Here is a 26,591-nt window from a genome sequence, read left to right on the forward strand (position 1 = left end):
GTTAATAATGGATGATGTATGCGAATAAGGAGCAACTTCATTACGTCGAAACAAATGCACACAGGAGAGAATGAAACAATTCTATAAAGCAATTTGATTTTCATACCATAAAACAAAAACAACAAAACAACAAAACAATGAAAATATTATCATTTTTTGCTTATGCTTATAATATGGAGTTTTTTAATTGGTTAATATTTAGGTTGCCGACTCATCTCTAAGTGGTCTTCGAAGTTCATATTTAATTTGTCTCTAAAGAAGTCTTTGAAGTCTTTCTGTGTTAAGAACATCTTTTTCAATGTAGAAGAATATATTCTATATATCAATAAACATGTTGATGCTCGTCAATTATGAAAATATCACAAATCACAGCGATTATCTTTTTTATCCCCTTAACAAGTAAATTAAATACAAATTTCAATATATATATATATATATATAAAATAAAACGAGGTGGGACCCTATCTTAAGATCATCACATGAAAAGTTTTTGCTATATGCAATAATACAAAGGCAATCAAGGCTTTAGATTTTTTTGTTTTGTTTTCTTGCTTGAGTTGTTAATCGCTTTTAGATTTTGACCATGTTTAAAATGAACGCAGAGTTCCTTGTTGTGACATTGACAAGTAATCTAAGTATATACAAATATTGATAAATGATGAAATGTGCTAAGTTCCCTTAAGAACAAGAATGAGGATTTAAATAAGGGTTAAAGTTTTGTTCTTTATGCATTGAAATTATTAGGCCGATAGGCCTTCTTTTGAAAGAGACTTTCGTCGTCCTTTTGTTCCTAACGTTGACCCCTGGTGTGGCGTCACATTCAGTGGGCATACAATCGTCTGATATCTGTGCGCCGAGTTTATGGCACAATGCTCGGAGTTTACGGGATGCATGCCTGCTGGTTTCGCGCTTAGCGCCATCACATGGCACACCACGCGGGTTCTGTCATTAATTCTCTTCCTGGGAGGACGTTCGGTCACAGTTTTTCCCCTTGGTTTGCCTGCCCAGATCGATGGTAAGAAGCATCTGCTGCGATCTGATGATGGATTAGCTGCTGGGCATTACCCTACTCTGGTTAGCTTGGAGAAGACCTCTTTTGCCGAGCAGTCTCTCCAGGAAACCTGCTCTGATGTTGATTCTCCCGTAAGCGGTCTCGTTTGGTTTTTCTATCGGGGTATAGCTTATGACATAGGGGTATTCTCCGTCAAGCGATTTCATCTGCTACAGGTGGAGAGGAAACTGTGGAAGCAGTACAGAGAGTCCTTCGACAGGCCCTGAAGAAACTCCCATCCCAAGATCCTGCCCCCGACAGTATTCCTCCTAACATTGAAATAAGATACTGCATCAGCCGTGCTCGGTATTTACAAAAGAGCAAGGGGGACACTCATTTGGCAGTAGATCATCTTATTCTTGGAGTGCTAAAAAACTCCCAGGTTTCAGATTGCTTTACAGAGGCAGGTGTGAGGATAGAGAGAGTGAAATCCAAAGTGTAGAAGCTCAGAGGAGAGGGCAAAAAGGTAGAAGATGCTGGGAAGCTTGATCCTGTCATTGGTAGAGATGAAGAAATTCTGAGAGTAGTTATAATTTTGTCTCGGAGGACCAAGAACAATCTTGTGCTCATTGGAGAGCCTGGTGTTGGAAAGACTGCTGTGGTGGAAGGGCTGGCACAAAGAATTGTTCGAGGGGATGTGCCAAGGTAAGCTCTTTTGCAAGCACACAAATATATATTGTTTGCAAATTTTGGTTTGTAGGTTGCCTTCCCCAAATTTGGGGACTTTTGTGGGTCCGCACTGGTACAGTGTGTTGGGCGGGATTATCTTCAGAATGCAAGCTTGGTAGAGCCGCTAATTCATTTTGTTTTTCAAATGGTTTTAAACAGCAATTTGCTAGAAGTGAGATTGATAGCCTTGGATATGGGAGCTCTAGTGGCTGGTGCCAATTACAGAGGCGAATTCGAAGAGCGACTTAAATCTGTATTGAAAGAGGTAGAAGAAGCTCAAGGAAAACTTATTCTCTTTATTGACGAAATACATTTGGTTCTGGGTGCCGGTAAGAGAAACCTATCTTGGTTACCTACGATTCAATTTTTAGATCTAGCAAATATTATATATGTTATTAGCCTTGATTGATTAAAGGTCCTTTTAAGTGATTGGTTTTAAGCTTCGGTTGTGAAGTAATCGTGTCGAATTGAATTTTGTTTTGTTTCCAGGGCGTACTGAGGGATCAATGGATGCTGCCAATTTGTTTAAACCGATGCTTGCTCGGGGCCAACTTAAGGTGCATTGGAGCAACTACTCTGGAAGAGTACCAGAAGTATGTGGAGAAAGATGCTGCGTTTGAGCGACGATTCCAGCAAAGTGAGTGCTTAGTCGGGTTATTAGACGTATTAATATGGCTGTTCACACGCTTCTAGTGGTTTTAATAAATTTGTTGCTATTGATATTATGGGGCAGGTTTATGTAGCTGAACCTCGTGTGACAGACACTATTAGTATCCTTCGTGGTTTAAAAGAAAAGTGCGAAGGTCATCATGGTGTGAGAATATTGGACAGAGCACTTGTAGTTGCTGCCCAGTTATCAAGTAGATATATCACTGGTAAGTATATATATCACCGGTAAGTTGATACCTGGCTATTATGGGTGGAATAAGTTGCAATATGTGTGAATTATCCCAAAAGTAGTGTTTATTACTTGATCATTTGGGGTATTATGTTCTGCTCTTAATTCTTGAGAGATCAAGAACTCCTCTGAGGCGTTTTGAAAATCATTATAATCTGTTTGTCTGAACAGGGCGACATCTTCCAGACAAAGCAATTGATCTTGTGGATGAAGCATGTGCAAATGTAAGAGTTCAACTGGATAGTCAACCTGAAGAAATCGACACCCTTGAAAGGAAAAGGATTCAACTAGAAGTTGAGTTGCATGCCCTTGAAAAGGAGAAAGATAAAGCCAGTAAAGCTCGTTTGGTTGAGGTTTGTACTTGAGATAACCTTATTGCATTTTCTTGGCTGTCTTTCTGATCAGTGATCAGTCTGTAGGCATTTTTATTATGATGGGGATTCTCTGATGTAAAGATGTCTATTGAAAATTCTTTGTATGTTGGGGGGTGTTCACTGTTGTTTGACATCGTGAAAATTGTTGGTCGGTAAGAACCGTTAGTATCATAACCTTTAAATAACTCATTTTCTTTTCTGATTCTTATAGGTTCACAAGGAGCTTGATGATTTGAGAGATAAGTTGCAACCGTTGAAAATGAAATACCAAAAAGAAAAAGAGAGAGTAGATGAAATCCGGGGACTGAAGCAAGAATGTGAGAAATTGCAGATTGCTTGGGAAAAAGCAAAGCGTAGGAAGGCTGTGGCGCAAGCTGCAAAACTATACAGGGCCCTTAAAGAAACAAAGACTGAAACTTCTAGAAAAGAAGCTATGGGAAAAAATCTCATGTTAACAGAGAGTGTGGGACCTGATCAGATTGCAGAGGTACGTTGAACGAAGTATCTATACATACCTTCCATCGAATATGATTGACAGAATTTATGTTGGCAACCCAATGAGAGCTATAGTGTCTGATGTTCATGATACATAACTATGTGATGAATGCAGGTTGTGAGTCGCTGGACTGGTAGCCCTGTTACAAGACTTGGTCAGAATGAAAACGAGCGACTGATAGGTCTGGCAGACAGGTTGCATGAAAGAGTTGTTGGACAAGATGAGGCGGTTCAAGCGGTTGCCAAAGCTGTGTTAAGATCGCGGGCTGGACTTGGAAGACCTCAACAGCCGATTGGATCTCATAGGTGCTCCTCCTGGGTATGTGAACAGCTAGATGTTTCTAATTGAGATTAGTTGATAGCCAGACACTCAATTGGTTGACAGCAAGACGCCTTTTTTTGTATAGTTGTATTTATATTTTTGCTCGATTTGTTGTTGTAATGTACTAAAATGATTTGATGTTGTAATGGCAGTTATGTGGGTTATGAAGAAGGGGGGCAACTGACAGAAGCAGTAAGGAGAAGACCCTATAGTGTTGTTCTTTTTTATGAAGTTGAGAAAGCACACACTTCAGTCTTCAACACTTTGCTTCAAATGCTTGATGATGGTAGACTTACGGATGGACAAGGTCGCACTGTTAGTTTCTCAAACAGAGTCATTATCATGACATCCAACCTTGGAGCAGAGCACTTGCTTGCTGCATTGTCTGGCCACACAACAGTAAAAACCCAAGAGAGAATGTCATGCAAGAAGTATGCACACGCATTCCTGGACTCTGTGTATGCATCTTTTTCATATAATTTTATCACGAAGTTGGCTGCGGTGCTTTGACATGCCTTTGAATATTGTTGCAGGTTAGAAGACATTTCAGGCCAGAGTTATTGAATAGACTTGATGAGATAGTTGTATTTGATCCTCTTTCTCATGATGAGCTCAAGAAAGTTGCTAGACTACAGATGAAAGATGTAGCAATTCGTCTTGCAGAGAGAGGCGTTGCTTTAGGGGTTACAGATGACGCTCTGGATCTTGTTCTTCAGAAAGCCTATGATCCTGTAAGTATCACCTTGTTTCTTTTTTATTCAGTCTAACTTGCCAGGGGATGTGCCCCCGACCCTAATAAACTTGACACTGCATCTCCTTGACGAGTCGCTTCTCCCTTTCCCTATTGCAGGGGACATGACCCACTCCTTGGAAACATGTCTCCACATCATAGGAGATGTTGTGGGAGGGTTCCCTGACTAAATTCGACTTACCTCCCTTTGAAACAATCTAGAATTGCGATTTATTTTTCCACGAGAAAATCATCATAGATTATATTAAGAAAATATAATATTCTGCATACATAACAAAGAGACCATCCCAGTCCTGAAACAGAGTTCAGAAAATGTCCAGGTGGCAGATAAGCAGATACCCTGCAAAAGAGAATAACCTTTGTTAGTCCAATTGCTTACAAATTTTTAAATTTAGCAGCAATAAAACATCTTCCATAATGCATAGAGATATATCAAAGATGTTGAACTCCCACAAAAAGCCGAGAAAATGAGAAACATGAAGGCCAGATAAACAGATTTTTAAAGAAACCATAGATCAAAGCTATCCAGAAATGTCGAGATATGCCGATATGTGAATCAGAATGGAGGCAAGGGGCGCCCTGGATTCTTGAAAGATATGTGCGTTCCTCCATTTCCACAAATACCAGCATGCAAGGATGAATAAGGTTCGCCAAGATGAACATTGTTCGCTCCACCATTTGAAACCATCCTGTACAGTTAAGTAAACCCGGTGAGGAAAACCATAAGACAAAGACAGTTCATACCAGATATGTGTAGTTGATGCGCATTGAAAGAACATATGAGCGTTTGATTCAGCCTCTTGCTGACACATAGAACATCTGCCCGGACCCTGCCATCCCTTCCTTTGAAGGACCTCCCATGTAAGATTCCTGTTTGAAAAAACCAACCATGAAAATAAAATCATTTTGAGAGGGCATGTCGCGTTCCATAACCTAGGAGGAAAGATCGGATCGGAGCAGGGCGGAAGGCCTGTTGACATAGCTGTATATAAGTCCTTAACACGTAAATGCTGAGAAGAATTCTGCAGAGACCATGCCAGAACGTCCATTGAACCAGATCGATGGACCCCTTTGCCGAAAAGGTTTTGTACAGCAGACAACCATAAGGGCCGCAATGAAAGAGGCAAGGATAAATCTTCCCCGTCTTTCCATACTGGAGATAAGAAGGACTAAGATTTTATCAACTTATTCCACGTAAAAATGCCCATTGAGTGGAAAAAGGAGATTAGTTCAGGAGAGAGCAATGATTCCAAACCATTTACAATTGAATCGAAACCGATAAAAATGCTTGAGCCGAGAAAAATCTCCACCGTAAATTTCCCATGAAGAAAGACTGAATTTTTCTGAAACTTTGCCAGATGGCTGATCCTCTTTTTATGCCCAGAGATTTCCTTCTATACCAGAAAACCATGCTCCTGCCTTTGAGATATTTTCTATTGATGACTTTGCTCCACGGTCCCTCACCATAGATGCCTCTATGAAGAGATTTGCATAGGAGGGCTTTTCCAAAAGTTCTCATGTGCATAAGACCCCAACCTCCCGCCTTCTTCGATTTTGTGATAGAATCCATCTTTACTAAATGAAACTTGTTCTGATAAGATCTTCCTCCCCATAAAAAATTGGCAGCTAAAGAAACCATTTTGTTTAGGAGTAGTCTACCTAGGCGGTAGAATGGCTCGTTTTCCGGCACCAGCCGGAAAATCGTCCGGCTCCGGCCACCGGGAATGTCTTCACCCTCCACCACCCTCTCGGAGCTCCGCCACCCTCCCTGGCAATCCTGACATTCCCTGCCAGGGCCTGACAAGATATCGGATTCGGATCGCAGGGAATGGGGCCTGACATCCCCTGACAGACTAGCTATTGCAGCCGCGGTGTATTGTTCGGGAGCTCCTTATTCCGGTTCCATTCGAATTGTCACCCGCGCGCTGGTATTACCCTGTTGCATAATCGCCAAGATTGCAATGCATAATTCTTGACCCGGAGAATCACTCCATTTCTTTTTCTTTCTGGTGGACCAAATTTCTTCATCATCATCAGCCTCATCATTTCCTTAGTTTTTCCTGCATTTCATGGCCATGGAGTCTTACTCGCCCTCCGAGAACTCTCGCTCTCATCTCCATCTCTGTGCTTTGGCAGTGTTTCAGAATTTGCTGAACGAAGGTACCCAATGAATTCATTTGGTTATTTCTTACTTTAATTTTATTGAAAATTCAGTCACTTGATATTTGGGTATTTTTAATTTCAATTCAGAGCTTATCAAGAGTATTCATCTGTATCAACTGGGAGATGGCACCGTTTCCGCTGTTCAACGAGAGTTTATGTTCTGCCCCAGCTCCTATAAGCAGATATGCCGTGACAATATTCCACTTGTTCATGCTTGTGGAAAGGAGAAGGCACAGGAGTTCATGGCGAATCTGAAGGAAGGAGAAGAGCGCGGACTTTGGATTTGTATTCTCCATTATAACTGCAATCTCAGCCCTGGCAACTTCATAATTCCCAATATTCTAAACCTAGCCAGGTGGGCATTGCACGACTTTGTTAGAAAATTATAAATAGCCTAGACTTAATCAATTAATGATTAATATATGTCTGTATATATATCTAGGTTTTCGCTATAAATTTGAATGGAGCTGCATTCGTATCCATGCAGAAACCCTGCGCTGAATGCCATACCAGAACTAGCAATTGAACTCGATCGCGTTGCAAGATACGGACAAGCGATAGATTCTTCTCACCCTCAGAAAAAAATGGGCGAGAAAATATTAAACTGTGCATTAGCTGACACGCAGTCCAGTTTCCTTAGCATTGAGAGTTTTTGGCCTGCTATTCTTGGCTTAACAACTGTGCAGGACTGTATTGATGATGCAGTCAGTAGGTCCCCCATTGTTGTTGAATGTACTCTGCACATCGATCAGATCGATGAGTCTTATGGCATCAGAAACATCTGCAAAGAAGATAACCCTAATTCTATCCCTAACCCCAGGCAACCAATCACCCCATACCTGAAAGGTATGTTGCTATTCTTTTCCTGTTGCTTACATTTTACTCTTTAATTTTATGAAGATACACCTAGCAGTCATCAAATTAAAGGATCCAAACCGTTGTAGTTTATGAAGGACAGGGACACTTGACATTAGTACTGCAAATGTCTGGTCATTGACTTAATGTCTGGTCATTGACTTATTTGTAGTGGCTCAGAATCACAGACAAGTATAATGCTTGCGTTTATCTTATTTGTGTGGCAGGGTGTTCATCTTGTCACCCAAACGAAGTAAGCTCAATCACTTGCAATAATTCAAGATACCTTGAAAAGGAAAACCACACTGCTGATCAGAAGTCAAGTCTAAGTATAGCAGACATGGTAGTCTTCCAGTCAATTGAATGCAGCCATGCACCACAGAGTTCAAAGAATGATGCTTCTGAGGATTCATGAATGTTATGCTGTAAGAAAACTAATGTGGACCTTCCCAGTAGTGCTGGTGTAAAAGGTAAGAAGAGAAGGGCATCAAGTGAGGAGAAAGATGAGAATAGGCAAATCCACCGAGCACCCACCCAGAATCAAGAAGTCTATTCATTGTTGCCCAAATGCTCTCAGAACATGTATATGGACAAAATATCCATCCATTAAGTGATTAATCGATATAACAGTAACATTGAAGTACCCACAAATTGCAAATTCAATTTTGAATTCTTTTATATTTAGAGGCTCTGTGGATTGTATATCAATTACTATTTGCATGTGTTTAAGAACCAAACCCTGCTTATGTAGAGATAAGCTCCTTTGTCATAGTTCTTTGGCAGCTATCATCCATCAATGTGAATCATAATTCCTTTTAACTTATGTAACTAAATCAGCCAAGCTGGTACAACTCATCCTGTCTCTGGTTTGTCCATATCACGATCATCCAGTTCTCGGGATATTGATCCAACTGCATTGTTGAATTGTTCTATCAGCAAGTTCAGATACTCCGACCCAAAATTTCTTGCCAGCAGATCATTTATGACTAGTACTACATTTATCTGTTTACTCTTAAATTTTCCTGCCACAGGCTCACACTACTACATTCAAATTTTCTGTTTGTCTTTAGAGATTGATTTGAATTTTGCACCTAATATGTTAATTTGTGCAATACATATCTTTTGTAAGGTGCATGTACACTGAAAAATGTAGCGACTGTGGAGCATTTGCCAATTTGTCATTTACCATTGTTTTATGCTTTTCATTCCTTGAAAGAGGATAAACTCCATAGGTTTGAGCTTTTGCAATTTGTAACACGTCATTTATGGATATTCGTGAAGTTTATAACATGCCATTTTTTGGGAGGATGTAAACTCCATGCCTTTGAGTTTTGGCTTCGGCCACCGGAATGTCTCCACCCTCCGCCACCCTCTCGGAGCTCCGCCACCCTCCTTCTCCGCTTCTCCGCCACCCTCCCTGGCAATCCTGACATTCCCTGCCCCCGGCCTGACAAAAAATCGGATTCGGATCGTAGGGAATGGGGCCTGACATCCCCTGACAGACTACTCCGATCGGGGATGAGCTATTGTAGCCGCGGTGTATCCAGAGAATCAACGATATACCTTAACTGAATTGAACAACCGGTCAATTCTTCTTGTCATAAATTCTACAACAGCTAAAGTCTAGTTTCTGCATTTGCTGCACTATTTTGGCTTTGTTTCGACTGAGTTCAGACAGTCTCAGAATCCTCTGGTTTTTTGTGTTGAAATGGAAGGAAAAGAAGAAGACGTTAAGCTTGGGGCGAACAAGTATTCCGAGAGGCAGCCGCTGGGGACTGCGGCACAGATGAGGGAAAAGGATTACAAGGAGCCGGATCCCGCGCCACTGTTCGAACCCGGGGAGTTGGCGTCATGGTCCTTCTGGAGGGCGGGTATTGCAGAGTTCATGGCGACTTTCTTGTTTCTTTACGTCACGATCCTCACGGTCATGGGTGTCAAGAGGGCCGACAATGTTTGCACTGGATCTGTTGGAATTCAGGGGATTGCATGGGCCTTTGGGGGAATGATCTTCTGTCTCGTCTATTGCACAGCCGGTATTTCAGGTGGTCACATTAACCCAGCAGTGACCTTTGGGCTGTTCTTGGCCAGAAAGCTGTCTCTGCCCCGGGCTGTGTTCTACATGATATGTCAGTGCTTGGGAGCCATCTGTGGCGCTGGTGTTGTGAAGGGCTTCATGGAAGGTGAGTACCAAGCGGACGGTGGAGGTGCTAACTCTGTGGCTCATGGCTACACCAAGGGAGATGGCTTGGGTGCTGAGATTGTGGGAACCTTCGTTCTGGTCTACACCGTTTTCTCTGCTACCGATGCCAAACGAAGCGCCCGGGATTCTCACGTTCCTCTGCTAGCACCACTTCCAATAGGGTTTGTAGTTTTTCTGGTTCACCTTGCCACAATTCCCATCACTGGAACTGGCATCAACCCTGCCCGAAGCTTGGGAGCTGCCATCATCTACAACAAGTCTCATGTTTGGGATGACCATTGGATTTTCTGGGTCGGTCCATTCTTGGGCGCTGGCTTGGCAGCTATTTACCACCAGATGATCATTCGTGCCATTCCCTTCAAAACTCGCTCCTAGAAACAACCCAGCCTAGCCCAACATATTGGAGAGGGGGCTTAAACTTTAAGGCTGAGAGGTCTATTAACGCATGTGTATTGTCGTCTGATAAATGGTTTTACAGGATGGATGATATCCATATATTATGTTTTAAGTGTGATTTAGGCTAGCGGAAGCCACTGGTAGATTCTGCTCTCGTGGGCTTCAGTGGAGTGTATTATTCCTCTCACTGTAAAATAATGGACACTTTGGTTGTTGCACTCAGTGGGTCTATCTGTAAATTTCGTCTTTATCTTCTTTTTTAATGGAAGTTATAGCCAGTGTGGTTCAAAAAAAAGTCTAGTTTCTGGAACAGCTAATTCTGGTTTCTGAAACGAGTTTAACGAACAGCAGGCGTGACTTCAGTTAGGAATACCATCTTCTCTGGTTTCTTTTCATTTATATAACATACATTGTTATTGTTATTATCGTGCCTGAATGATATAGTGTGTTCATTCCTTACCATCTATGAGTGATTTAATAGCTTTCATCGTTATCATCATCTTTGAATTTTATAAAATCTTCTGTTTCTGTCTGCATTGCATTCTTTCCTGATATCTGCAATGCAAAAGAAAAGTAAGGGAGCCATCAACAGCAGGGGCTGTCATAAAATGTCATGCGCAGAAGAGGATTCAAGGTACTCCCCACTTGAGAGAATATTTACAGGATGTACCCACTTTTGAAAATCCGCTTATGCATAACTAGTGTTTTCGCCCCATTGAAGGGTTTTTTGTGACTGAGAACGATATGGTAATGGAGGACATTGTTGTGGATATCCAGATAATGTCAAGGGAAACATAAGTACTATATCACAGAGCAGGGCCTCGGTCTGAGATACGTTTTAGCCCTGATGAAGTCCATGCTACCATTGTTACATGTGGGAGGTTATCACCTGGCGTTAACACAGTCATCAGAGAGCTTGTAATTGGTCTCTGGTTTCGGTATGGAGTAAGGGATATAAGAGGGATCAGGTCAGGCTATCGTGGGTTTTATTCATCACTACTCCTTTTCATTATGAATCAACATGTCTCTAGTGGAATCATATCCACCAATAATGTTTCCTATTATGGTCTTTGCCAAGTCAATTGATTTAGAGAATGACCCCAGGTCATTTAGGACTACTATGAGCAAAAGCTTGAGCGAGTGAACTGCGATGACAAATTCATAAATGGCTAGTACTGACCTCCAAAGCCAAGGTGAGAATGTCGGTGCTTGATAAGAATGGAGCTACATTTGAGCCCTTGGCTTATGAGCTCAAAATTGAACTCAAATCATAAAGAGATTCTATTTAATGTCAATAGCATTCTTACAGATCCCCCCACACCTTGATGGCTATTAGTACTCTGCTTCTAGCAGCTAATGAGGCTAAGGCAACCAATGTTGTCGATAACTGGCATTCTGCTTGCTGGCTACTAGAAGGCCGTGGATGAACACTACCTATGGCATTGCTGCTAGCAACTAGCCCTCATCTAGTCAATTACGTACTTACCTCTAGTGATTCTAAAAAATGAGATGCAACCAATGCCCTTATTTGCCATTAACTCGTCATTTACTCCTATTTTAGTTGATCCACATGGTACTTAATGGCTTTGCGCAAGAATAACAATTAGTTCTTGACTCAATAGTTCTTGAATCTTCAAAGTATCAAGATTCACGTTAGCACATCCAAAAAGTCATTGTGACATGTCGCTGTCTTTGCCGTTGAACCTTGGTGTGTGGTCTGGCATGCCACATTCTTCACCGCTGAACCACAACCCCATTAGCCTTTTCATAGATAATGGCTAAATGCTTTAATGTAATTACAATCTGATGGACTTAGAACCTTTAGACCTTCACGGATTATCAAGGGATTACTGGCCAGCCTGTTTTTATGTGGTTGACATGATTTATTAACTTGACTGGAGATGCTAAGTGAAATTTTCAGGATGCAATTTTTAATATGAACCCCATGAAGGGTATCCTATTTATTGTTGTGAGTGTTTTATAGAAATCACATTTTCTGATATCTCCAAACTTCAAAGTGATTAACTGATTGTCTGTCTTTACTTAAACAGGGTGCACAATTTGATTGATAACAGCTATAATATATGTGTGAAAGTAGCTCATCTGCAGAATAGGTACTATTGAAGGATGAGCATAAAGTAACAGGAATTGCCACAAAATCTGAGTAGGGCAGTGAACCTCTCCACTCATGTTTAGATTCCAACTCGGATGACAGTTAAAATGAATGATTTCATAACTTAAGCCTTCAGACCTGGCAATAATAATCATAAAGCATACATGTATCAAACCCAATTGGGCTATCAAGTATTATTGATTGATAAAGACACCAAATCTCTGTAAACTTCAAAGAGCTGTTGAAATAGTTCCCTATTAAGCAGATGTGAAATCACTACACATCAGAACTTGAAGTCCCTAGATTTATTAATGAAGTCTTCTTGTACGACTAATAAATTTATCTGAGCTCAGATATAGCTAGATTCCATGACGTCAGAATTAAGAGGGCATAGATATGCTTCATCTAGGTCATTAAGGGAATTGCTTCATCTAGGTCATTATCCATATCTAACACAAACAAAGATTGATTTCAAAGTGGTGTTTTCCAAGAATGTATATGAATAATGAAAAATGCACCTGTTTAAAGCTACTATGGCTTTGTTTAATTTAACATTCCATGTAAACTGATAAAATAAACTAACAGTTGTTTATTCAAAGAAACTCAGTTAACGAGATTAATATGTTTCCAGAGGCACAAATATGACAATTATCGATAGTACATAACACAAACTTAACCTGAAAATGTGTACTGAAGTTTCAATGGATGTTTCCAATTCAACTATAACTGGGCTTCAATTATTGACTTCGAAAAACCACAAATCTACATCTGGTCATCTTATACCCATGATTTGAGAGATTCAATCAATATTTAACAAAATATATTTTCTATATTTCCCAATCATTTGTGTCATGAGATGATATAAAACTATGATGATGTCAACATTGTAGTATGTTACTATGCCAAGAAATTTGAGGCTGGAGGCCTATAACCCTCCTCAATGTCTCCCACAAGGTTATTACAAACATTTTAAGAAAAATGTCATAGTGACCAAATCACTCTCTTTGTTTAATGCTTTAGAAAAGCAAATAACCGTATTCTATTACCGTGCCACAACTAAATGATATACAGACAGAATCAATAAGAGCCATGCTAAATATGAGCTATAACTCATTCATATAGTTGAATTACCAATGTCAAGCCATTCATAGGCAAATATAAAAGAGATCTGTTCACTTCCATTCCAACACTGTTTGTTCACTTTATCAAATCCTTTGACAGTCTATTACCCACTACAACACTGTTTGTTCCTCTGAAGATACATTTGCAGATTTCAAGAATCTGTTCACTTCCATTCCTGCCCTTCCGGAGATGTAGTGTATAGATACAAAAGGAAGTTACAAATTTACAACATACACTTTTTAAGCTTGAAATGAAGCCATAGAAAATGGATGCACCTTTAGAATTATTATTCAAAATTTCTCATTTTGTGACCAAATCACACTCTTTGTTTAATGCTTTAGAAAAGCAAATAACCGTATTCTATTACCGTGCCACAACTAAATGATATACAGACAGAATCAATAAGAGCCATGCTAAATATGAGCTATAACTCATTCATATAGTTGAATTACCAATATCAAGCCATTCATAGGCAAATATAAAAGAGATCAATGCTGGTCCATAAGGCAGAGTAGAAAAGAAAAGAAAAAGGTACCTTAGATCACTAATTCACTCACTGAATGCTAAAAGGGACTAAAACAAGTATATAAGCAATGGGTGAAACTGTACACAGAATTGAACATCTTCATTTAATCTCAATCTAGTTCTCACATTTAGGTTTCTAAAATATGTGAACATATCTTTGATCAACCAGAGTTTGTTGATGGAGAGGCAAATCACTTCAACAATTTCATAAAGGTGACTTAGACACTATAACCTTGATATGAGATTCAATCAATATTTAACAAAATATCTTTTCTATATTTCCCAGTCATTTGTGTCAAGAGATGATATAAAACTATGATGATGTCAACATTGTAGTATGTTACTATGCCAAGAAATTTGAGGCTGGAGGCCTATAACCCTCCTCAATGTCTCCCACAAGGTTATTACAAACATTTTAAGAAAATGATTCAAGTCGCAAGCTTCCAAAATCATAAGAAAGAATATTATCACCTTGCAGAGCATCAAATTGGCCAGGGAGATGAGTAAGAAGGCTCACTTCCTTGTATTTGATCTTGACAAGTCATATAATATAATAAAGTGAGGATTTATTGTAAGCATGCTACATGGGTTAGATTTTGTTTAGCAAAGTAATCAACACCCTTTTCTTTGATTTTTGGTAGACTACTCCCTTTGGCCCGAAAGCCAACCCCTATTACATTGAAAATGATCAACTTTACAGAGAAATAAAGCTACCAGCTTTAAGGAATGAAATCCTAACAATAAACTAAAATAAAACAATCTGTACTATAAGAGTTATGTATCAAGACTGATTATGCCTTTGATAAGCTCCAAGTCGGATTATTAGCCTCTGTCAAGGCATGCTACAAACCGGATAAACTCGAAGAAATTGAGTTTACCATCTATCAAAAAATGGCATGTTCCAAACTTGACAGAACTCGAAGGCATGGAGTTTACATCCTCCCAAAAAATGGCATGTTATAAACTTCACGAATATCCATAAATGACGTGTTACAAACTGCAAAAGCTCAAACCTATGGAGTTTATCCTCTTTCAAGGAATGAAAAGCATAAAACAATGGTAAATGACAAATTGGCAAATGCTCCACAGTCGCTACATTTTTCAGTGTACATGCACCTTACAAAAGATATGTATTGCACAAATTAACATATTAGGTGCAAAATTCAAATCAATCTCTAAAGACAAACAGAAAATTTGAATGTAGTAGTGTGAGCCTGTGGCAGGAAAATTTAAGAGTAAACAGATAAATGTAGTACTAGTCATAAATGATCTGCTGGCAAGAAATTTGGGGTCAGAGTATCTGAACTTGCTGACAGAACAATTCAACAATGCAGTTGGATCAATATCCCGAGAACTGGATGATCGTGATATGGACAAACCAGAGACAGGATGAGTTGGATACCAGCTTGGCTGATTTAGTTACATAAGTTAAAAGGAATTATGATTCACATTGATGGATGATAGCTGCCAAAGAACTATGACAAAGGAGCTTATCTGTACATAAGCAGGGTTTGGTTCTTAAACACATGCAAATAGTAATTGATATACAAACCACAGAGCCTCTAAATATAAAAGAATTCAAAATTGAATTTGCAATTTGTGGGTACTTCAATGTTACTGTTATATCGATTAATCACTTAATGGATGGATATTTTGTCCATATACATGTTCTGAGAGCATTTGGGCAACAATGAATAGACTTCTTGCCTTGCTTTGATGACTTTGAAAATTTATAGCGTTACAAACATCTGTATCGTCAATAACCAAACTGACTTATCTCCAAACATTTGAAATTTAACACCTCATACATTCATAGGCACAGTCTTTTTGACAAAAAATTGACGAAGTAAGATTTCTGCACCAAGCCACAAAAAGAGTTCATGTCGTTCTGCATCAAATTTGTTGGCAATAAACTGTGGAAGTTGTCAGAATTTATTTGCTGAAAATTCTGTCACAAAAAACAAAAGATAGACACAAATAATTAATTGGTAGATGGGGAAGTTCTGGCTTTATCTATCATCAATGTTAGGATGGTGGAAACTGATGGAACTTCTTCTGATGGATCTCCATCTTCTCTCATGTGATTTCTACCGGAAGACTTTGTTTAATCATACTTCTTTTTAAGAGCTCTTGCCTTGTGCTTTCTCTTAAATATGTCCTGTCGAAATCTCTTGGTGTCTTTTTGGATGTCTATTCCAGGTTTCTTCTCAATCTTTTGTCTCTCAGTTTCCAATATTCTTGTTCTTTTCATGGCTGCCATAGCTGCAGCCTTATCTTCTCTCTCCTGTCTCTTGGCTTCTTCCTGCCCCAAATCAAGCATTCAATTTGAATCAATAGGAAAATTATCTCCGACTGAAACATACAGTACAAATCACTTGTTATAAACATAATGTAGCTGAACAAATGCCTTCTCTTATTTTATTAGTGAAATTTATCTTTAGTCCTTTCATAAGCTACCATTATCAAGAGGATAGAAACAAAGACATCGATCTATATAAAACCATCGCTTTATTAATATAGAATTGAACTAGCTTCAAGTTTTCTACTATTTTTCATAATTTTGTAGTTAAATGAAATGACATAATAGAATGGTGTCCTCACTGAGTAAGAACCACAATTTCAATGTGCATGATATTATAACGTTAGTGCAAGGATACAGAGATGCTCCTAAAGCAAATATAAAAGCCGTAGAAGTTACCTGTAGATCCTGTATGAGACTATCAAGCGACTTGATTTTCCTGTGTGGCCAGCGAGGGATGCCAAATTCTCTACATTTCCTTTTCAAGACTGTAAGCCCTACCTTCAAACTCCTTGAAGCTTCAGTGATTGGCACATCAAAATATTTTGCAAGATCCTTCAGTGCAATGTTGGCAACACGCTGGGTGGGTGCTCGGTGGATTTGCCTATTCTCATCTTTCTCCTCACTTGATGCCCTTCTCTTCTTACCTTTTACACCAGCACTACTGGGAAGGTCCACATTAGTTTTCTTACAGCATAACATTGATGAATCCTCAGAAGCATCATTCTTTGAACTCTGTGGTGCATGGCTGCATTCAATTGACTGGAAGACTGCCATGTCTGCTATACTTAGACTTGACTTCTGATCAGCAGTGTGGTTTTCCTTTTCAAGGTATCTTGAATTATTGCAAGTGATTGAGCTTACTTCATTTGGGTGACAAGATGAACACCCTGCCACACAAATAAGATAAACGCAAGCATTATACTTGTCTGTGATTCTGAGCCACTACAAATAAGTCAATGACCAGACATTTGCAGTACTAATGTCAAGTGTCCCTGTCCTTCATAAACTACAACGGTTTGGATCCTTTAATTTGATGACTGCTAGGTGTATCTTCATAAAATTAAAGAGTAAAATGTAAGCAACAGGAAAAGAATAGCAGCATACCTTTCAGGTATGAGGTGATTGGTTGCCTGGGGTTAGGGATAGAATTAGGGTTATCTTCTTTGCAGATGTTTCTGATGCCATAAGACTCATCGATCTGATCGATGCGCAGAGTACATTCAACAACAATGGGGGACCTACTGACTGCATCATCAATACAGTCCTGCACAGTTGTTAAGCCAGGAATAGCAGGCCAAAAACTCTCAATGCTAAGGAAACTGGACTGCGTGTCAGCTAATGCACAGTTTAATATTTTCTCGCCCATTTTTTTCTGAGGGTGAGAAGAATCTACCGCTTGTCCGTATCTTGCAACGCGATCGAGGTCAATTGCTAGTTCTGGTATGGCATTCAGCGCAGGGTTTCTGCATGGATACGAATGCAGCTCCATTCAAATTTATAGCGAAAACCTAGATATATATACAGACATATATTAATCATTAATTGATTAAGTCTAGGCTATTTATAATTTTCTAACAAAGCCGTGCAATGCCCACCTGGCTAGGTTTAGAATATTGGGAATTATGAAGTTGCCAGGGCTGAGATTGCAGTTATAATGGAGAATACAAATCCAAAGTCCGCGCTCTTCTCCTTCCTTCAGATTCGCCATGAACTCCTGTGCCTTCTCCTTTCTACAAGCATGAACAAGTGGAATATTGTCACGGCATATCTGCTTATAGGAGCTGGGGCAGAACATAAACTCTCGTTGAACAGCGGAAACGGTGCCATCTCCCAGTTGATACAGATGAATACTCTTGATAAGCTCTGAATTGAAATTAAAAAGACCCAAATATCAAGTGACTGAATTTTCAATAAAATTAAAGTAAGAAATAACCAAATGAATTCATTGGGTACCTTCGTTCAGCAAATTCTGAAACACTGCCAAAGCACAGAGATGGAGATGAGAGCGAGAGTTCTCGGAGGGCGAGTAAGACTCCATGGCCATGAAATGCAGGAAAAACTAAGGAAATGATGAGGCTGATGACGAAGAAGAAATTTGGTCCACCAGAAAGAAAAAGAAATGGAGTGATTCTCCCGGTCAAGAATTATGCATTGCAATCTTGGCTATTATGCAACAGGGTAATACCATACCAGCGCGCGGGTGACAATTCGAATGGAACCGGAATAAGGAGCTCCCCAACAATCCCCAACAATCCACCGCGGCTGCAATAGCTAGTCTCTCAGGGGATGTCAGGCCCCATTCCCTGCGATCCGAATCTGATATCTTGTCAGCCCTTGGCAGGGAATGTCAGGATTGCCAAGGAGGGTGGCGGAGAAGTAGGGTGGTGGAGCTCCTAGAGTGTGGTAGAGGGTGAAGACATTACGGTGGCCGGAGCCGAACGATTTTTCGGTCGGTGCACGGAGCCGAACGATTTTCCGGTCGGTGCAGCAAAACGGGCCATTCTATCGCCTAGTTAAACTACTTTTTTTTTTGTTTATAACGGAAGCAAGAGAAAATATAGATGGGCCCAATAAACCGCCAATTGAGATAGAACCGCCTGTACCAAGATGTACCTCCCCGCCAATGTTAGGAATCTCATTCTGATGCCTGGTATTTTTCATTCATAATGTTTGCTCGGTGTTCTTCATGTACAGTGATTTTATTCAAGGTCTGATTTCTATTTTCCATGCCCTGTCATATAAACCTGTGTGGAAAGTTATTCTAGGAGTTTGATGTTTTGCAGAGTTTTGGTCGTGGTGGCCAACAGTGAATATTAAAAGAGCAGGACTTTTCAGTTTACAATTTCATTTTCTCAGATTTTCAATTCTCTCAATTTTCGCTTTCAGTTTCAGATTTTCCGATTTTCAATTTCGATGCTCTTCATTTCGATTTTCACATAATGTTCTTCATCCAAACTTTCACATAATTAGTGAAAGAATCCTATTGATATAAATTCCAGGTATTTTTAATTATTCATACATAAAAAAAATATAAATGTGTATCTTGATGTTCCCTCCTAACATGATTTTAAAAAGTGGGTACTCAGCTTTGTATATTGCCCTTCGGGAAGCCTATCATCCTGGAAGTAAAACAATCTCTTTGTTTCAGTTTCTTATTCAGAGTCTGTTTTGCCAGGTGATGTGTTCCCGACCCCAGTAGTCATGTCTTTGCATTTCCCTTTCCCGGGGATGCTTCTCCCTGTTCCGTGGGACTTGATCCATATTCCAGAAACGTCTCCCCATCCCGGGTGATACAACCCGTGTTCGCTAGTGGGAAGGTGCCTCTGACCAAATTTGATGTACCTCACCTTGAAACAATCTGAAATTATTATATTGTCTGATTTGATGCTTAGAATTTTCATTATGAAGGGTCTAACTGGAGTCCTTCATGCCCAATGATCAGATTTTTTGTCTTATTTGCATTTTCAATTGGCTGTCATATATTTTGCATGAACCTGTCTAGGGAGTAATTTTAGTCTGATATTTTTGCTGGCAGTTGGTGGTGGTGGCCAACGGTTGTTGCTTTCTGAGATTTTCAATTTTCTCAATTTTCACATTCAGTTTCGGATTTTCTAATTTTCACATCATTTTCTTCCTTCTGTATGGATCCCATCGATATAAATTTCAGTTCTGTTCTTTAAATTTTAACATTTTCCCCTCGCACTTGAACTTTAAAAATGGGGTGCTGCCTGTCTCTGCGTAAAGGGATGTTTTTGGTGTGTTTACCGATTAATATAAATTAATGCATTGTTTACTTGTTAATGCTAGTGAAGCAGGCAGGATCATTATTAGCTTTTGTGGTTTACGGGCAATTTAGGTCAAAATTTGTGAGTAAAATGCAAGACCTAGTTGGGGATTCTCATTTAAAACCTCTAAATGGATAACGTGGTAACGTGGTACTTGCAGGTTTATGGTGCTCGCCCCTTGCGATGATGGTTGGAAAGCAAAGTTGTCACTCAGCTATCTTGGATGCTCATCAGTGGGGAGATTGATGGGAACAGTACAGTATACATTGATGCAGTGCCTGAGCAGCAGACATTATCTTATCGCGTGGACAGGAATGGGGAATCGTTAACCAAAACACTGGTGCAAAATCGGATATCTTGATAGAAATTCCGAATTCTGCCTATTTTAATGCTGATGCATCCCAGGCAGTAAAGAAAATGAGAATTGAAGAAATAGACGATGATGAGCCAATGGAAGATTAGACGGTGAATGATGGCATCTTCTAGGAACTTTCAGCTTATTTTTTGTGATGATGCTAGTATAACTTGAGTTTGAGTGCCTTGTAATGTGTTTTTGAGTGGGATTAAGCTAAATGGCAATGCTTAAAAGGTTTCGATGTAAACTTATTGCTATATGTTAATAAAGAATCGTATTTTTCCTTCTCAACCAATTGTAAGGGAGCACTCTCTTTTTGGCTGTTAATAACACTAGCATTTGCACCTAGTGTTGCAAAGGAAACGCCGTAAGGCATAGTGTGTGGAAGAATATTGAAACGTGAATAGGCTTTTGCTGAAGCAAGGGTCGATGAATTCGAGCTTTTATTTGAGGGAGCGATGCCGAAAACCGTTGAAATGGAATGCAAGCAGCCATAAATATGCATTGAACCTGTTTAGAGACCTTTGTTTGTTGTTGGAAAAACTGTGGAGTTAAAGGTGAAGATAAATGAATGAGTCCATGTGAACAACAACCGGGCAACCATATTGATTTGGAAAGGGCTATTTAAGAAATCATTATTCAAATGGGAAATTAAATTAATATGCGAACAACAACCGAGCAACCATATTGATTTGGAAAGGGCTATTTAAGAAACCATTACTGAAATTGAAAATTAAATTAATATGAAGATATTTTGAAAACATGTATTATAATCATTAAAGTCAATTGATTTTGTAAACAAAATATGTTAAAACCCATTGACAATGAAATGGTTGTGAGGAAATAAACTATCAAAATGGCATTGATGTCGAAACATCCCTTTTTTAAGTTTGAAACGGGAAACACAAATAGTTGGGAGGACATGAACTATCAAAATGGTATTTGATGTTGAAACATCCTTTTTTATGTGTGAAATGGAAAATACAAATATTGTATTGTAACATCCTTTTTAAAGTTTGAAATGGAAAATACAAAGTGTGTTGTAACATCCTTTTTAAAGATTGAAATGGAAAACACAAATAGTTGTGAGGAAACAAACAATGAAAACGGTATTCGATCTTGAAACATATTTTTTCAAGTTTGAAATGGAAAATACAAATAGTGAATTGTAACAAAAGAGGTTCGAGAAGGAATATAATAGTCTAAAGAACATTGTGCTTGTCATTCCATATTTGAAGTTGTATGAAAACATGGTGGAGGCAGCGAAGGCCTGAAGAAGCAGCAATGGACCTGCAAAATTTATATTTTGTTAGAATTAGTAATATGTAAACCAGTTGCAGAAATGTATTAGTAATACTCTGCAGGTGAGTTGTGTTAAAAAGAATCTGGAATGAATGGTAAGGAAGTTACCTTTGCTATGGGGATCCATATATTGTTAGTGGAAGATGCATGGTGAATAACGGCATATTGAACACCATTGGAGGTCAATGCACAGCTGGAGATGCAGTTTTTTTGCTTGCCAATCTACATGTAGTTGTGTAGGTATGTTATTTCTGAGCCCATGTGGCCTGCTGCAAAAGAAAGAAAAGGTAAGAATGAGATGTATAGACAATATAAAGACATTCTAATATTTGCTTATTTACTAATAATGATTAAAGTTTGTTGTTGTTGAAAGATATGAAAAGTATGTTAATAAAGAGAATGAGGTAAATAAATGGAGGAAACCTTTTGGTGATGTCAAAGTACGGGTTGGAGCAGATTATCTGGAGGCGGCATTGAACGGAGAATTTCCTCCGCGTGTTTTCTGCGAGCAATGTTTTTGTTGTCCTTCATTTTACCGTAACGATCGAAATTGAATGCGGGGTTAATCCGGAGATCTTGCAGAGAAGGCACTCTTGAAATAGTTGTGAATGTGAGACCTTGACGTTCTGTTTTTCCAATGTCAATTGTTGCTTTTGGAAGGGTCATACCTTGAGATTTATGTATGGTTAAAGCCCAAGCCATCTTCAGTGGAATTTGTGCACGACCATTTCTTTTTACTGCTGGAATAGGCAAGTGAGTGGGGTTTCTTTCATCCCAAGGAGGCCCAATGTACTTGGGGAAATCTACGACAACAAATGTTGGAATTTGTGGTGGTGCAGTTGATTCTTTGTAAAAGATGGTTACAATTTTTCCAAGGGAACCATTAACAAGACCGGCTGAAACCCAAAGGTTGGAAGTCAACATAACTTTTTCGCCATTGCATAGCAATACAATTCGCTCAAGTTGCTCATCTTCAGAGGAAAGACTGGAATATGTGGTGTCATCTTTAGCAATGGATCGTGCGATAGGAGTGTTAAGAGATTTCATCATTTGCTTATTATGGACCGTTGTTTGAGCATTTGTTGGAAATAAATGCATGGAATCATGGAATGAACGTATTTCTTCTTCTGATAAAAAGGAATCTGTGCGCGACATGAGTATGTTGTAGTCATCGATTGTTGGATTTGCATCTCTAATGTTCTGGAGAATGTTCCTGAAAGTAACCTGTGCGATGTCGTCGCCTTGTTGACGAAATATTGTGTCCAATGTGATGACTGTGTTGAAGGTGCTCCACAGTGCGCTTCCGTGGCTCGTCCCTGCATACAGAGGTATGTCTTTGACGGGTGGTAGCTGACCGAGATCACCAACCAATATTATGGAACAACCACCAAAAGGAGTGTTTCTTTGGTGGGGAAATGCCTCGCGAAGACGTTCATCAATATGGCTGAGAAGCTTTGGCCCAATGAAGCTCATTTCATCGATCAGTATGTATCTTATATGCTTGAGTTCTTCCTGGAATTTTGCAAGAGCACTACCTTCTAACGGCATAAGATCCTTTATAGGAAGGTGCAAAGCAGAATGGATTGTCGATGCCTGTATGTTGAAGGCAGCAACCCCTGTAGGGGCGAGGAGCATGATCGGTGAAGGTTCCAGGCTTGCAAGGCCTATGAGCATATCTTTGATGCAATTAATAAGGAGGGATTTTCCCGTACCAGCAGTGCCTTGTATTATCATTCTGAGAGCGGGTAAATAATCCTTCCTAGCAAAATGATTAAAAATAATCTTCAGAGCTTTTCTTTGCATTGGAGATAATGTAGTAAGGGTCGGCAGGGTATGTTGATGGGTTTGAAGAATGCGGTGGATGGAGCGGCTATTCTCAATGAATTGTATTGCATTATTTTGTAGATCCAATGGGATAGTGGTATGATTCCAGTTATGGGTGTCATCAAAGCCACGAAGACCAAGCATGTCAAGGTCATTTATGAGAAGCTCATTTGTAGGGTGTAATTGGGAAAGTAATTCCCATTCATTTATTTCCATGGCGTCTGCTGGATTGGCTTCATTCATAGTTGAGGTATCATTTGCGACAGATTCAATATCAGATAGTGTGCGGTGTTGATGCCAAGGATTGTAGAATGGGCGAAATGTTTGCCAATTTGCGATGAAATCTGCAGCAGAATCTCCTATATCTTGTACGATACGGCGAAAAGGTTTGTATAGCATAAGCTCAACCCTGCAAAAGTCAGCGTAGCAAGGTTCTGTTGTGGATGGTATGGAGGAGTAGCGTGGTATGACCCGAACAATTTCCTTTGTAGGCCTTTGTTTCCATTTGTTTGTTTTGCGACGAGGATCATATGACCAGGATCTTGCCAACTCTATTAGTGATGTGGACTCTAGGGTAGAAGGGCGTTGGATATATGTATCTATGAAGTGCGGGGATGTAGTGGAGGTGGCGTCCGTTTGTGGAAGGCGCATAAGAATTTTTTGGTTTACATTTAAAGAAATGAATGGCCGACTACATAATGTTAACGGTAATTTTTGCAGCATATGGCAGGTTTCTTGGGCTCCAATGTCACGATCAACAAGGGTTTCAGCAAGAAATTTTCGAAATGCGGATGTTGCTGGGTCAGCAATGGGTGAAGCAAGGACAATTCTACGTAGCATGTCGTGGAAGCTTTCAGATTTTTTTTCTGCTTTGGATGCATATTTGGCGATATATTTTTGTACAGCGTGTATGGAGAGTACTGGTTGGCAGTCAACATTTGCACGCCAAATAGATAGGATGGTAGGGTTATGGCTATTGAGTCGATCGTCGTTCCGAGCAGGGGTGTATGTTTTTTGGCCATTGGAATCAATGAATAAGGCCGATTTTGGATGTAATTCCCACGGTGCTTTATAACGACATTGGAGTGAGGATCCATTTTTTCTTAGGCACGTGCTTTCTGAGCATTTTGTGTGACGTTCAACACAATTGACGAGTTGTTCATAGTCACTGAAAGGATTGGTTCTGAAGATTTGCGGTGTGGACAACAGGCAAGGGTCTTCGGGATTTGTCCAAGCATTTGGTTGGTTTGAATTCGAAGGAGCACGAGGGTTCCAAGCGGAAATATATTTGTCGAAGAACTGCCTTGCAATATCGACTGCTTCTGTGTCTTCCCAGTTGAGATTCCCCATATCAGGTGCATTTTCTATCCAAAGGAAACCATGGATGTGCGCAGATCCCCTATGTTGCCATTCATACCTAACAAGAATGCGTTTTTGTAAGATAATTTTGCAATAGGTGAGGAATGATGTTTAGAGTTCTTGGAGGAAAAAAAATGCGGTAGAATGCGTACCTGTACCAGTAATCTTTTGTATTCAGGTGTTTCTCCAAGATAATCTCACGAAATGTTGTGAATCTATGGTGCATATATAGCGATGTTAAATGTGGGTTAGAGATAATGTTATCATTTCTCCACTTTTGTTGTTTTCCAATATCAGTAGGAAGACATCCGGGCATGACTGCATGAAGATCAGGCCATTTAGTATTAGCTGCACTTAATGTGAAGAAGAATGTCGGGCAACCGAGTTGAGATATCATGTCCATTAGTTCATTTTTAGCTTTGTGCCAAAATGACCTTGTTCCACGTAAAGAGCTACCGAATCGCATGACTTGCTCCGCCAATTGCTCATCTGGAAATTGTTCTAATCGAATGTTCAGATCTCGAATAGATATTGGAAAGTTATCTGAGATGCTTTTTTTCACAAAAATCGACGCTGTTGCTTGACTGCGATGCCGCATCATGAGATTATATATGTAATAACGAAAGCGTGGGTGGCTTCCAAATCTATTATCGTAGTAACGTATGAGATGAAGTGCATATTCATGTAACTGCACTGCTTTCATTCTTGGCTGATTTGGCATTGCAGCGCCTGTCGGGAAAAGGGCGGGGAAAGCCATAGAGAGTAGACCTTCTGTGTCGTATTCATTCACTGGCGATAAACCAATTGTTGGCCACTCAATTGTAGTATCAGATTGGTGGTTGCAAGCATGCAAATAATGGCAGATTTCTTGAATTTCTGTATTTGTATTGGGTATGATGGGTACGAACGATGATGTTTGGGCAGCGGATGGGTCTGTGAAATCTTCGGTGAGCTCATGGGGTGGTTCAAGTGGAAGGCGAACAGTGGTTTCTGTAGTATTGGAATGGTGAAGGGAGGAGGAGACATCGGTGGGGATTGCTGGTAAGGATGCCAGTGCATTGGAATCAATACGAACATTCTTATAGTATGGGTCATTAGCCAATTTGTATTCCAATGCAGCGAGAACGCGATGTCTACTGACAATGAAATCATAAGCCTTATGGTCATTACTATGACGCGTGACAATTAGGATGTCCAAGTGCTCAACACGTCGTGGCAACATGTTTGCGATTTTTGTTATGTCTTGAGGAAAACAAATTGTGTGGCCACTGTATTTATACTGGCCACCACGTGCATGTGTTACCTGCAATATAGGGTTAACCCTAGCAATGAGCATTTCTTCTATTTGCGAAAGAGACGTAAGAGCAGCTGGTTGAGGGCCAGGGTCCATGTTGTTTGATAATGAGAAGCGATGACCCTTTGTTTCAGAGGCGCATCTAGAGCAGCAATCCATGTGGTTGGAATTGCGGATATGTATTCCAGGATATGATTCAAGACAAATGGAGCATGGTCATTTAGGTGGAAGTTTATCAAGCTTTGAACGGAAATCTCGATGTGCTTGATCGGTATAAACGTTGCTGAAAGCATGTGCAAAGGAGGGGTTAGGGCAATGAGGCATGGATGTATTTGTTTGAGAGGTTTGCTGAGAAGATAAAGAGCCTGATAATTGCAAGGGAGGATTGTTTTCAGGGTGGGGCATTTCAGACGAGGAGGGTTGGTCACCCTTTTGT

The 26,591-nt window shown here is 39.8% G+C and overlaps 3 protein-coding genes and 2 pseudogenes across 5 annotated transcripts; 3 read left to right on the forward strand and 2 right to left on the reverse strand.

Moving 5' to 3' along the window:
- The first annotated feature begins 861 nt into the window (after positions 1-861).
- Positions 862-20,458, forward strand: LOC149203339 (chaperone protein ClpB1-like; annotated as a pseudogene). Its single transcript, XR_016253701.1, has 11 exons — positions 862-1,074; positions 1,188-1,696; positions 1,880-2,049; positions 2,210-2,368; positions 2,454-2,595; positions 2,790-2,971; positions 3,204-3,479; positions 3,603-3,806; positions 3,962-4,240; positions 4,343-4,540; positions 20,182-20,458. The product of XR_016253701.1 is annotated as a chaperone protein ClpB1-like (transcript).
- On the forward strand, positions 6,386-8,008 carry LOC149203340 (uncharacterized). The gene is made up of 4 exons (XM_089400175.1): positions 6,386-6,720; positions 6,811-7,078; positions 7,211-7,569; positions 7,806-8,008. Exons 1-4 carry the CDS (start codon positions 6,630-6,632, stop codon positions 7,991-7,993), a joined length of 906 nt encoding a protein of 301 aa, XP_089256301.1. The 5' UTR covers positions 6,386-6,629; the 3' UTR covers positions 7,994-8,008.
- Positions 9,272-10,178, forward strand: LOC149203341 (putative aquaporin PIP1-4 pseudogene; annotated as a pseudogene).
- On the reverse strand, positions 15,504-19,151 carry LOC149203342 (protein RKD5-like). 2 transcript variants are annotated; one of them, XM_089403413.1, is made up of 5 exons: positions 18,190-18,507; positions 17,832-18,099; positions 17,341-17,699; positions 16,633-17,123; positions 15,504-16,236 (listed from the first exon to the last, which is right to left on the reverse strand). In XM_089403413.1, exons 1-5 carry the CDS (start codon positions 18,278-18,280, stop codon positions 16,039-16,041), a joined length of 1,407 nt encoding a protein of 468 aa, XP_089259539.1. In that variant the 5' UTR covers positions 18,281-18,507; the 3' UTR covers positions 15,504-16,038. The 2 variants fall into 2 exon arrangements, with proteins under 2 accessions (XP_089259539.1, XP_089259540.1); XM_089403414.1 differs by having other exon boundaries at positions 15,966-16,286; positions 18,190-19,151.
- Positions 20,459-21,605: 1,147 nt separating the features above from the next.
- LOC149203343 (ATP-dependent DNA helicase PIF1-like) lies at positions 21,606-25,942 on the reverse strand. The gene is made up of 3 exons (XM_089403412.1): positions 22,102-25,942; positions 21,787-21,947; positions 21,606-21,666 (listed from the first exon to the last, which is right to left on the reverse strand). The coding sequence occupies exon 1, from the start codon at positions 24,850-24,852 to the stop codon at positions 22,114-22,116; it is 2,739 nt and encodes a 912-aa protein (XP_089259538.1). The 5' UTR covers positions 24,853-25,942; the 3' UTR covers positions 21,606-21,666; positions 21,787-21,947; positions 22,102-22,113.
- Positions 25,943-26,591: the final 649 nt, after the last annotated feature.

The sequence above is a fragment of the Pinus tabuliformis genome, chromosome 2_1 (genome assembly GCF_031772625.1).
Source record: "Pinus tabuliformis cultivar Carrire ecotype Pingquan chromosome 2_1, CPIR1, whole genome shotgun sequence".
Taxonomy (NCBI): Eukaryota; Viridiplantae; Streptophyta; class Pinopsida; order Pinales; family Pinaceae; genus Pinus; species Pinus tabuliformis.